We start from the raw sequence: 13,614 nt of genomic DNA on the forward strand, positions 1-13,614 counted from the left end.
ACCTAGTACGAAAGCAACCTAGTATGAAATGATCATCTATCAAGTTTCTAGTAACAAAATCAATTAAATAAACCTAATAAAAAATGATCGGATATGAAGTTTCCGGGAACGTTTTACTAAATAGGGTCCTAGTACGAAATGAACCTAGAATGAAATGATCGGATATGCAGTTTCTTGTAACGAAATGAATCTGATACTAAATACCGATCTTTTACGAAATGAACCTAGTAAGAAATGTTCGGATATAAAGCTTTGAATAACGAAATCAACCTAGACTGAAATAAATTTGATACGAAGTGATCGGATATCATCGGTCACCTGCGTCATGCGAAGTAGGAGATTTGATGACGACAAGTCCGCTTGCCATTGACGTGGCCCATTTTTGGGCAAGACAAATTTAATTTTAGGCCTCGACACAATTGATAATAATAATAATGATAATCGGATATGAAGTTTCCAGTAACGTAATGAACGTGGAACGATGTAAACCTTATACGAAATGATCGGATACGAAGTTTCCAGTAATACAATGAATCTGGTACTAAATACGGACTTAAGTACGAAATGATCGGATATAAAGTTTCCAGTAACAAAATCAATCTGGACCGAAATAAACCTGATACGAAGTTATCGTATATGAAGTTTCCAGTTACGCAATCAACGCAGAACGAAATCAACCTGATGCGAAATGATCGGATATAAAGTTTACAGTAACGAAATAAACCTGGTACCAATTACGGATCTAGTACGACGTGGTACCTAGTATAAAATGTTCGGATATGAAGCTTGCAGTAAGGAAATGAACGTGAACATAAAGAATCCTTATAAGAAACGATCGTATGTTGAATTTCCAGTAACGTAATGAAACTTACACTAAGTACTGAAATACTACAAAATGAACATTATGTGAAATGATCGTCTATGAAGTTTCCAGAGACGAAATCTACCTATAACGAAATCAGCCTGATACGAAATGATTGGTTGTGAAGTTTTCAGTAACGAAGTAAACCCAGTGCTAAATTCGGATCTAACACGAATTAAACCCAATAGGAAATGATTGGATATGCAGTTTCTCGTAACGAAATGAATCTAATACTAAATATATATCTAATATGAAATGATCGGATATGAAGTTTTCAGTAACGAAATCAATTTAGAACGAAACAAATCTTGTACGAAATGATCGGATACGAGGTTTCCAGCAACAAAATCAATCTGGATCAAAATAAACCAGATACAAAATGATCGGATATGAAATTTTCAGTAACTAAATAAACCTGGTATTAAATACGGATCTAATACGAAATGAACCTAGTATGAAATGATCGGATATGCAGTTTCTAGTAATGAAATGAATATGATACTAAATATGGATCTTGTTCGAAATGGACCTAGTATGAAATGATCGGATATGAAGTTTCTTGTAAAGAAATAAATGTAATACTAAATACGGATCTAATATGAAATGATCGGATATGAAATTTTCAGTAACTTAATAAATCTAGTGCTAAATACGGATCTAATACGAAATGAACCTAGTATGAAATGATCGGATATGAAGTTTCCTGTAATGTAATAAACTTGGTACTAATGCGGGTCTAGTATGAAATGATGCTATTATGAAATCATCAGATATGAAATTTCCCGTAACAAAATCAGATTAGTACGAAATAAACCTAATAGAAAATGATCAAATATGAAGTTTCTAGAAACGAAATGAATCTGATACTATATCCGGAACTAGTACATATTGAACATAGTATAAAATTATCGGATATGAAGTTTCCAGTAACGAAATAAGCCTGGTCCTAAATACGGATCTACGTAATGAACCTTGCATGATACGGTTATATATGAATTTTAACGGAAATGAAATAAACTAAACCTAGTGGGGCTAAGAACAAAGTATAAAAGGTTGTAGCATGATATTTTTAGTCGTAAAGTGAATTACGGTAAAAATATTCTCTGTCGAGGTTTACGATGACAAAACACGAATTTCCTAATCTGAGTGACCGGAAACAAAATTATTTGGAAAACAATTAACCAATAACCATTTTCGGTTTTGACACAATTTTCCGTAAAATGATCTATTCGTAAGATTTTTGGATATTGAAACTAATTTCATCGTGTTCGAAGTTTCCGGTAAAGACGTTATGAGAACCAGGCTTAAGATTTTTCCGGGTATGACCAAATTGTCCAGAAGCGAAATGAACCAAATGCGAATTCTGTACGGAAATGGGTATTCGATTTTACACACTAACTAAAAGAAGGTTAAATACCATATTTTGGGGAAAAAATCAACCATTAAGTTAAAGTATTCACTTTTTGAAACTCAATTTGACAAATATAAAATTTTTAACAGAAATTATAGAGAACGAATTAGAGTTTATCAAAAGATTTTTTTTTAGAATAATTTGAAAACCTGTATATTAATAAAATATAGTTTTTAAAAATTAGAGAGGTGATTTATTACCGTTTATTGAACCAAAACTTATAAATTCTAAGTAATTATTTAAATTTTATTCAACTGATTTGATAGCTTTTATTGACATGAATTCGGTATTTTATAATTCACTGTTTATTAGATATTAGATTAATTTATCATATTAAAATAATATTTTAGTTTTGTATCAGGAAAAAGAAACTTATTTAGAAACTGAAATTTTCAACACAAACATATCGTCGACTGATAATTTTGTCGTTTGGAAAATGCATTGCAATAGGGTAGTGGGACCGTTTAATGCCTCCCTGACCACCCTTAATAAATTAATGTTTTAAATTAATTATTATACAATATTTTTGAAGTTTATTACGAAATAATGATCAAATATTTTGATTTTATAATTATGAAGTGCCGGAATATTGAAAAATTTACAAATTTATTAGGGGTGGCATTAAATGGTGCATGGAATTATGTGGTTCGACTACTCCCGGAGTTTAAAAAAAAGAAACCGATTTAAAAATATAATGTTTCTCGATGAATGAACACTAAAATAACTCTTATGTACGCAGGAATGGAATGACTATAAATTAAAATGGAATCCAGATGATTATGGAGGAGTTGATACGTTGCATGTTCCGTCTGAGCATATATGGCTACCAGATATAGTGCTGTATAACAAGTAAGATGAACATTTTGCATTGCAATTTTATTTTAGTCTACAAATTTCCAGTTGAATAGTACATAATATATTGCTCCCTCATGAAAGATTTATGCAATCACAGAGCTGTTTATGCGGCAACTTATGGTTAATCTGTTGTTACCTGTTTTTTTTCTCTCCTGTGCCCTTGCAGTGCTGATGGAAATTATGAAGTGACAATAATGACTAAAGCAATTTTGCATCATACGGGTAAAGTAGTTTGGAAACCACCAGCTATTTACAAGTCCTTTTGCGAAATTGACGTAGAGTACTTTCCATTCGACGAGCAGACATGTTTTATGAAATTTGGCTCATGGACGTATGATGGTTATATGGTGAGTTTCTCTATCTATAATGCTTTCTTAAAAATTCATTGAGGAGTATCATACTAAGCAAAAGCCCCTTTTCTAATGGACCTTTGCATTTTCTTTCTTCACTCCCGTTCAGGTCGATTTGAGACATCTGCAACAGGCTCCTGATTCAGACAATATCGATATTGGTATCGATCTCCAAGATTACTATATTTCAGTGGAATGGGATATAATGAAAGTGCCAGCAGTGAGAAATGAAAAGTTCTATAGTTGCTGCGAAGAACCATATCCAGATATCATATTTAACATAACATTACGACGAAAGACGTTATTTTACACAGTGAATCTTATAATACCGTGTGTGGGCATCTCATTCCTGTCCGTACTTGTTTTCTATTTACCTAGTGATTCTGGTGAAAAAATCTCACTATGTATTAGCATATTGCTATCGCTCACAGTGTTCTTCCTCTTGTTGGCTGAAATTATTCCACCAACATCACTCACAGTGCCACTACTTGGAAAATACCTACTCTTCACAATGATGCTTGTTACGTTGTCCGTCGTGGTGACTATTGCCGTGTTAAATGTAAATTTTAGGTGAGTACAACATTTGTTATCTCATTTATAATATTAAATTACAAAAAAAGAAACACTGAACATTACGAAAATTGGATTTATAATTAGGTTTTGGCTCAGCGCCAAATATTTAGTTTACTCTAAATTCAACCTTAACCTAAATTGCACTTGGTATACGTATCAAGTGAACCTAGGTGTCCAGCTTGAACATAGTCTACCCTAAGCTAGGCTAATGGATAATGATTTTACATTATCTTAAGATCAGAGTTATCGACTGTCGGACTCGGCTACCACTTGAACATTTAACATCTTTTAATGTCACCCACTTATCCATGGAGATGGTCTACCCCTGTGTTATGATGCGACAACATCACAGCATCACCTTTTCCTCCTTCTTGAACGCATACGTGATTTCGGATTTCATACCCTTGGACTTATAGGCGATTGCTAATAGAAAGAGGGTACTAACTGAAAGATAACATAGAACGATAGAGAGACATAGTCAGTGATTAGACGTGCACTTAAAACAACGTGCGCGCGTGCAGACCAAAGGTAGTATCTGGTTCAAAGAAGGGACCGGGTGCTAGGTTAATTCTTGTCCCTGAACCCGTATATAAGAGCTCTAGGTAGGGAAATTCTGTAACAGTCTGGCAATGTCATACCGTAAGTGCGGGTGATTTTGACACCCTATTGCTCGTAAGTTTGTCTTTAATTCTAATGTTTAAGAACGATTCTCATCGATAAGCCATGGTAGATCGGATCGGTAAACCATTTTTAAGTTCTAAAGCTTAAGAAAAGCTTGCGAACAGAAGGGTGTCAGAGTCATCCCGCAGGGGACAAAGTCACCCGTATTTACGGTGGTAAAAATTGGGAGCGGGGCAATACCAAACGCTGGTAGAAAAGAGCTCTATGAGACTCTTAGAGATTGATATGAATCGCATTTTTGAATAGTTTACCCGAATTCAACCAAAAAAAATGTTTAAATTTGTCATAGACATTGCCACTGATACAGAATTTCTCTACAGAGATCCTTAAATAATTCCTTTAGATACGCGGGTAACATACTGTCATTAAACTTAAAACTAGTTGTAGCTGCTAGATTTTACTTAATCTAATTTCGTCATAATTTTAATTTAGATCATCTTAGTTTAGACTTCTCTTAGTTTTTTTTTTAACCTTAGTAAACTCCAAAACGGTTACAAAACGAGACTAACAGGTGTAAACCTATTATTTCCAATGAATGGTATACGTTGCAAAAATCCTGGCAGTTATAAACGTTACTATTCAATCCGTCCCTGGGCCGCTTCTAAGCCATTGCGGTGTCATTGCCTTTAGGGTCTTTCTCACTGTACCTACAAGCTGGAGAGCCGAGAGAGTCAGTCCGGTCTAGAACGTCAGAGAAGAAGGACGTGTGGATTTGGGTCTCTCGGGTGAATCTGGCTGGGTACTAGAAGGTGTGGTGGCTAGTTGCTTAAGAGAGCCCATTTCCTATCAATTCTTCCAACCTAAGAATCCGACCGGTAGTTTACACAGGTCATTCAATAAGTCCGAAGGATGATACACAGCGCCACTATCAGAAAATCTTAAGCGCACATTGATCCAATTGCTGTCAAAATTTGACAGTAATCGGACTATATAGATAATCACCGAATTCTTCATCTTAATGACGATGATTTAGTTTCGGTTTTCGGACATTCGGCGTGGCAACACAAACAAAAATGGACTTGAATGATTCCAGCGCCCTGTAGATGTAAATATTTCAGAAAGTGTCGAAAAACTAATGATATTGTTTTAAAGGACTTTAAAGTGAATTTGAGGCAGTTAGAGGAAACTAGGGCACCACCAAACACGGGGTAGCACAAGTTGTGCTACCCCGTAGCACAACACTAATTTTTATTTTTAAACTATTTGGACTATCTCGACCATTCCTTCAGTGGACAAGTATCCCTATAGTGCCTACAAATTCCTATAGATCTTATCCTCTGGAGTCGAATATCTGATTAAAAAATCGCAGTGTTTGGTGCTACTCCGTGTTTGGTGGTGCCCCAGTTTCCCCTAACTAAGATCACAACCGAAAACTAAAAAACATCAAAAATTAAGCAAAAATTTTACAAAATTTGGTTTCAGCTGGCTTCTCTGCTGTACTATTTAAAAAACCAAGACTCAAGGGAATTTCAATCGACAATCGATTTTACTTATATAACGAACTTATATCTGAAATCATGTCGTATTTTTTAAAGCTTAAAAAAAACTCTTTTTCGAGCATGATAAAAAGTTGGTTAAGTGTTAAAAACCCTGAATCGATTTCTTTAAACGTACTTTTGATTAATAAAATAAAATTTGACTAAAAATGTTATTTTTACTTGTCTACGGACTTAATCATGACTTGTAAATTATGGATTTTGTTTTTTTCTTTAATTATACATAATACAAATCTGTTTTAAATTATTAAATTTAAATTATTTTTTTATGTCTCCGACACACCTTTTAGATCGGTATAATTTCATGAAAGCAAAATTCACTTCTCTTTCTTTCCAAAAAAAGATTCGTATAAGTCTACCCCACTCTTTTGGATACAGAATTGAACTAAACTAAATTTAATTTGGCGTGATGTTCAAAACAAGATTGAGAAGAAGAGTACAAGAATAGGATAGACATGTGCAAAATTTTTGCGAAAGAAAGGGATGTGAATTTTGATTTTTATGAAATTTTATCGGTCTTAAAGGTGTCTAAAAGAGTGGGATAGACATATGCAAAAAGTTTGGAAAAGTGACGTGAATTTTGATTTTATTATGAATTTTCTTTTTTTGAAGTTTTGCCAGATGCATTATAAAGTTAGGTTAATTTTAATTTACTTTCAATTTAACTTTGTTTTGTCGAAGTCAGATGCAAAGTAATCTTGAAAGCTCAAGCGAACTTTTCAGTAGCATAAGCTTCAAATTTTATCTAATCCAAATTATCAGATCGAAAATCGTCTTAATATGTATCTAGCTCTGTCTATATTCAGTTTAATTTAAATTTATCCTCGTTTAGATTTAACTGAATTCAAATCAAAATCTAATGAGTCCGGTACACCTATAAAATCAGAAAAATTTCATTAAGTCGAAATTCACTTCTCTTTCTTTCTTAAAAGCTTTGTCAAATTAAATTTAGTTCAGTACAGTTTTGAGACTGAAAAAGTGGTATATACTTATGCAAACCTTTTGAGAGAGAAACAGATGCGAATTTTGATTTTGTAAAATTCTACCGAGCTAAAAGGTGTGCCGAAGTATATCTTAATAAATTGAATCTAACTTCAAGTCTACCTAAACCTAAATTCAGCGTAACCAAATTTCTGGAGAACTTATCTGAGACCTGATATAAATTGTCTTGCTCTAAGTTCACTTTAATTTAACATTTTTCTGCGCTGAATTCGACTTAAATTGGTCTCTGGCACACGTTTCAGATCATGAAAATTTCATAAAATCAAAATTCACATCACTTTCTTTCTGAAACATTTTGCAAATGTTGCTCTCTCTCTTTCGCCTTGTACTTCTTCTTTTCAGTCTCACAACAAATTCTAGATAAGTTCAGTTCTATTTTAAATGCGAAAGAGTGGGGTAGACATATACAAAATGATTGTGAAAGAGAGGGATGTTAATTTTGATTTCATAAAATTCTCTTGATAGTTAAATTGTCCAATTTTATCAAAATCTAATTATAAAACATTTAAATATTCTGATTTTTTTAAATGTTCTATTAATGAATGTAATTATTATTACCGTATTATTACCGTATTAACGTAATGTAATTATAATTAAAATAATAATTTGAGTAAATTCCCATAAGTTTCCCAATAACTACACTGAGAAAAAAACGGGTGTACAATTAACTTTTTTTCCTCATAACTTTAACACTTTTTAGGTATAAAAATATTTCAACATTTTTTAATGTTAATTTTACACATTTTTAAGGGTAGAATTAAGATAAAAAAGGGTTACTTTAACCCATAATACACTTAAAAAAACATAATATTTACACAGATTTCGAATCAATACTTCTGGGTAAAATAAACATTTACGGAGTGTTATTTTAACTTTTTCGGAAGATTTTGTCAAAAATTGCATTTTTGACAGAATTATGACTTTTTCACCAACAGCATTGGAGACAATTTCCTCCAAAAAGCAATTCTTGATGAAAGTTGCTCTCAATGTGTAGACGCCTTAAGCCGTTTTTCAGTTTAAGCCGAGAGATAGATTAGTCAGAAATTGATGGAAATGCAATTTGATAATTTTTTTCGATTATAATAACGTTAAGCAGTCTCTCGGCTTAAATCGTATGTGTGTCTAGGGCATAAACCTCTCAATTCTGAGACAAATAATGCTCAAATGTTTAAATCAAGTATTTAATGCCAAAATTAAAGGTTTTTATCCTGAGTTACGGGTTTAAGGAAAGAATAAACGAAATTTAACACTTAAATATTAATTCAGAAATATCAAAAGAACAGCATTTAAAAAACTGATTTAAAAATTGAGGAAATAACTGCCTAACTAGCATGGGGAAACTCTCAAATGTATAGCTATCACGGCTCTCTTAGCGCAATATTTGAGTAATAGAGTAGATTTTACGTAACTCCTGAAGTTTGGTGTAGTTCTAGAGAGAAACAATAAATTTTCGAAAATGACTACAATTGGGCTATCTTTTGCTTTTACTAAGATTTTCCTCAACTCGAATAAGAGAAGGTTCAGGAAGAACTTTTCTCCATAATTTTATGCTTGAATGAAAAATCTTCTATTTGTTTAGTGCATGTTTAAAACTTCGCAGTGGTTTTGGAAAATTTGAAATAACTTTTTATCAAGGGGTAGATAACTATGCCGTTCATGATTCACTCGAGTACGATCTGTCAATTTCATGCCGGTTTGCCTCAAGTAAGTTTAAAGTTTACAAGATTAGTGTTTCCAGTGCAGTACATTAAAATTTACCACTGGAATTGTCTGTAGGGAATTTATAATGCTACACGAGCTTAAACGTACGCTATACTTCATAAAAGCGAACTGACACTTAAATCCGTCAATTCTTCGCTAAAATCGTGCCAATCTTCCGATTTTTGTAAGTAAACATGGCATCTTCAATATTCTGATCTGTCAATTTCTGTCCAAATTGTGCCGATCTGTCGATTTCTTAGTAAAATAGTGAGAATATGTCAATTTTTACTGGTCGGCACAATTTTGCCGCTATTCACTCGGCATCGCACTGTTGATTTCTTACCGAATTGTGCCGATCTGTCGATTTTTGACCGAATCGTGCTGATCTGTCGATTTCTGACCAAAGTGGGCCGATATATCGATTTCTGACCGAATTGTGCCGATCTGTCGATTTCTTAGCAACATAGTGCGAATCCGTCAATTTTTACCGATCGGCACAATTTTGCCACTATTCACTCGGCACAGCACACTATTCACTCCGAGCAGGGGCCTCTCGACATTTCATTTTTCCATACGTTTTTGCATGGAGGAACTGAAGACTACTGGCAAATTTTTTCCTAAAGTGAATTGACTTATCAGTCTGATATATTTCGAAATCGTGCATTAAAAGCTATCTAAAAATACATATTTCATAATGTTCGCCAAAATTATACAAGAACTACGAGGAAATTTTGTTTAAGTCGCGGTGCAATATCTGCAAAATTTTTACAAGGAAAAGTGAAAAATAGCTTCATTTTTATTAGGCTTGATGGGCCCCTGCTCTGAGTGAGAGCCACTTATGCACCCCTTGCTCTTTATTAAATGAAATTTGTCAAAAGAAAATAAATGTTGTAGACATTTTCAGCATTATTTTTATGTGAAGTGTAAATGAAATTTAAAAGATATTAAAAACAATGTTTAATTAAAATTGATAATTTTCTCATTCATTTACTTTTTTTTGTGGAAAATATAGTCAGATCTTGATAGTGTCTGTGCCAAAAGAATTTATAGTTTTTGTAATAGCTTTTCATTCAATTTACAATGATTGTTTTTATTTTTTTTAATCTTGCAAAAAATTCACTCTCTCTATGGGATCGCTTTATTGTTATTTGATACACGAATTCTATTATTTAAATGAAATTAAAATAATCAAAAATAAATTATAAATTGCAATGAACTATAGGGGAACATTTTGAAAAAATAAAATAAAATAAATAAAGTATGTAAAAATAAGAAATAAAATTGAGAGTTAGCAAAACTTAGTTTGAATGTTCCGTTCAGTTCAATTTGGTAAAATATTTATGATTAAATATCTCGTGCTTTTATTTTGTTCTCAAAATTACTGCTTAATATTCAAAAACAACATAATTTTTGTAAATCAGAACCAAGTGAAAAAATATAGTTGACAAGTTGCTTCTAAAAACGTAGTGATAGAGCAAGAGTATTTGTTTTTCCGCAATCTGATAATAACTGAAAAGAAAAGAAGCACATCAGAAGCATCCTCCGCAATAGAACTAGTGTAAACGTAATGATAGTAATTGTGAAAAAATATTTTCTTTGGTCTTTTATGGTGTACTGTGAATTCAGTACCAGAACCGCAATTTCACTTTTATCTCATTCATAAAAAAATCAGTTTTGTCCTCACTTAATTTCCCATAATTTTAGACCTCTCAAAGATTTTACAGTATAAGGCAATTTCAGAAGTCCTTTTGTAGTCAACTAAAAATTATTATCATCCTTCGCATTTATGCTGAGGGATTACCATTCTCAATGAATACCCAAAGATAAATAGCTTTAACTTCCGAGTTGGGGCCGGGGGGGGGGAGTGAGGGAGTGACTGTGGTGTTGAAGATTGTAACTGAAAGGAATGAAGTGGTAGAAAATTTAATTTGGCTTTTCTTCCTGCAGAAATTCTCCAGCAGGAAAACATTGCACTAATTCACACGGAAATATTCACTTGGTGCTATTTCCGCCTTTTTCACCGCTTATTGATAGGCCCTTTTATATAATAAAGTTTATCCTTATATTTAGATCTCCGGTGACACATAGAATGGCACCATGGGTGCAGCGACTGTTCATTCAACTCTTGCCCAAAGTTCTGTGCATAGAGAGACCACCAAAGGAAGCTCCTCCTGAAGAAGCTGTTCCACAGGATGTGCTAACTGATGTTTTTCACGTACCACCAGATATTGATAAATTCGTTGATTACGGAAGTAAACGTTTTAGCGGCGATTATGGCATACCTGGTAAGCACACTTATGAAAACTACTTAACTTTTACTAGAACTTTTTTGGCAAGAGTAGGGGAAGGTGGGACAGTTCACAAATGTTTAATTAAAAAAAAAATATTAGGTATGTTTTTTGTTAGATTTTTCTAGATACTTTCACATAGCTAATAATCACGTAAAAAACCAAAAAAATGGGAAAATTAATTTGAGAACTTATCTTTGAAAAGTGAAAAAAGTCGTTAGGGTGAAGTTAGGTACCTTTAAAAGTGGGGCACCTTTGAAATTGAGATTTGTCACCTATTTTTAAATAAAATTGTGCCTTATCGAGATATAATTTAGCTTCTCAATCTGTTTGTGCAGCTAAATTATATCACGATAAGGCTTGATTTTATTTAAAAAATTGTTCAAAAATCCCAATTTCATACAGTAGAGTCTCGCTATAGGCCAGCACTCTATAGTCCACAATTTATCTACCGTTGATTTCAAAACACTGATTTTAAGTTAGGTTATGTTTTTTAGTATGCGACATGCATAATTATTTTAATATTTTAGGCAAACTTTATTAAGTAGTTGTGATAATTGTGATCCACAATGAAGAGAGCAAGGACAAGTACCACAATCGCAAAGAAAGTGGAAGCCGTCGAGCAATTTCAATACTACAAATCGTTGATAATTTTAAAAAATTACATGGACTATAGTGCGACCCAAGTGTCAAAATTGAAACCAAATATGGACTATAGCGAGATTCTACTGTAGGTACCCCACTTTCAAAGGTGCCCCACTTCCTCCTAATAAAGAAACTAGATTCAATCAATACAGGGGGTTCCGGAATTTTGCGTTTCAGTTTTATTCACTTGACATCATTTGCATTTTTCCTGGAATGACTCTTTATCATAATTAAAAATTATTTACCGATTGTTAGATTAAAGATCCATGAATCCGCGAAAACCATCATTTCACAAGAATGTCCCTAAAATACTTTTTATATCTGTAACACTGTTTTTTTTTTCAATTAAATGTCGGCAAATCAACTGAAATGTGAAGATTTCAAATGTGACAACCCTAACAATTTATCAGCTCAAATTTCTTGGCTTTCCTGAGCCCTTTCTTCATCTCTTTCTCCCTTTGGTTTCTTGTTAGGTTAGGTTCTGCTTGAAAATGAAGTTTTCATTTTGAATTTTTTATGTTTCAGAAAGTAAACGCTTTTTTTTGAGAATTTTGATATGTGATTCTTATTGAAAGTAACCCTGAAATGCTGGAAATTTTATCCTACAATCTGACGTTCAGATGAAACAGAGCAACCTATGACGTATCGTCGCTTGGATCGGCAATTGTCGTAACTTATTCAATCTGGAAATCATAATTTCTAATTACTTAGTAGGAAATACACAGTTTACATGAGTTGCTTGCTCACGTTACGAGTAAGTTACGACTATTACTGATCCTATAGTAACATGTATAAATAATTTAAATATAGATACAAACAAGAAGGAATCATTAAAATCGGTTAAGTGAGAATCGAGATAGTGGGAATGGACTCAGTGCCTCTAAAGTCAATGTTACTAAGAACGTTCAAGAAGTGGCAGGGTGTCAGGTGGATACTAAATTGCGTTTCAAGCGGCGACGAGAATTTTATGAATTTCTATTAGAGGTACTTAACCAGTGCAGTGTCAATACAACCTTGCTGTGACTCCCTTTTGATGGTTTTTAAGAAAATTACACAGTTATGACTTTTGTGGGTGATTTTTTTCTTAGCTCTTTCCTAACGCTTACAGACAAATTTTTGTTTTTCACTGCTCGAACTCTATAAGAGAGCAGTTTCTACAATTTTACTGATTAAAATTGACTTTCCTTCTGACCAAAAGTCGATTCAATTTAATAAATTCAATTCAGTTTACACGTAGACTTTTTTATTGCCTTTTTTCTTTTACTAATTGAACGGATATATTTTACTAATCAAAATTCGGTTTTTTACGTTTTTAATTAGCAAAGTGATTTTTTCATGCTTCTTGTAGAGCTTTTAGGTCAGGAAAATATCATGAAATCAAAATTAACATCCCTTTCTTTCTCAAACGTTTTAAATATATTAATCCGTGTGTTTCACACTTAAAATTTGATTGAACTAATTTGAAATTGTAATGACGTTTAAAAGAAGAAGAAGAGTATGAAATAGTGTTACAGAGATATGCAAATTGTTAGAGAAAAAAAATGAGTTCTGAATTGCGATTTAATGAAATTTTCCTGATCTAAAAGGTGTGCCGGGGACATTTCTACTAATTTAAAGCTAAACCGTTTAAATTTTTACCGACCCAAATTGATTAATACTGACCGAAATTGGTTTTTCTAACCAAAGTTGGGTAAATTTGAATATTTTGTTCTTAAAGAGTTTTATTTTACTAATCATGTAATTTTTTACT

The 13,614-nt window shown here is 32.8% G+C and overlaps 1 protein-coding gene across 2 annotated transcripts in view; it reads left to right on the forward strand.

The window, feature by feature from the left end:
• Positions 1-13,614, forward strand: part of LOC129810176 (acetylcholine receptor subunit alpha-like 1) — a 58,678-nt gene that overhangs the window by 13,915 nt on the left and 31,149 nt on the right. For both annotated transcript variants that reach the window (XM_055860493.1, XM_055860494.1), the window contains exons 5-8: positions 3,013-3,122; positions 3,295-3,475; positions 3,588-4,048; positions 11,002-11,216. In XM_055860493.1, the coding sequence (XP_055716468.1) occupies positions 3,013-3,122; positions 3,295-3,475; positions 3,588-4,048; positions 11,002-11,216 (967 nt within the window). The remainder of the gene's footprint in view (positions 1-3,012; positions 3,123-3,294; positions 3,476-3,587; positions 4,049-11,001; positions 11,217-13,614) is intronic.

This window comes from Phlebotomus papatasi, chromosome 1, assembly GCF_024763615.1.
Source record: "Phlebotomus papatasi isolate M1 chromosome 1, Ppap_2.1, whole genome shotgun sequence".
NCBI lineage: Eukaryota > Metazoa > Arthropoda > Insecta > Diptera > Psychodidae > Phlebotomus > Phlebotomus papatasi.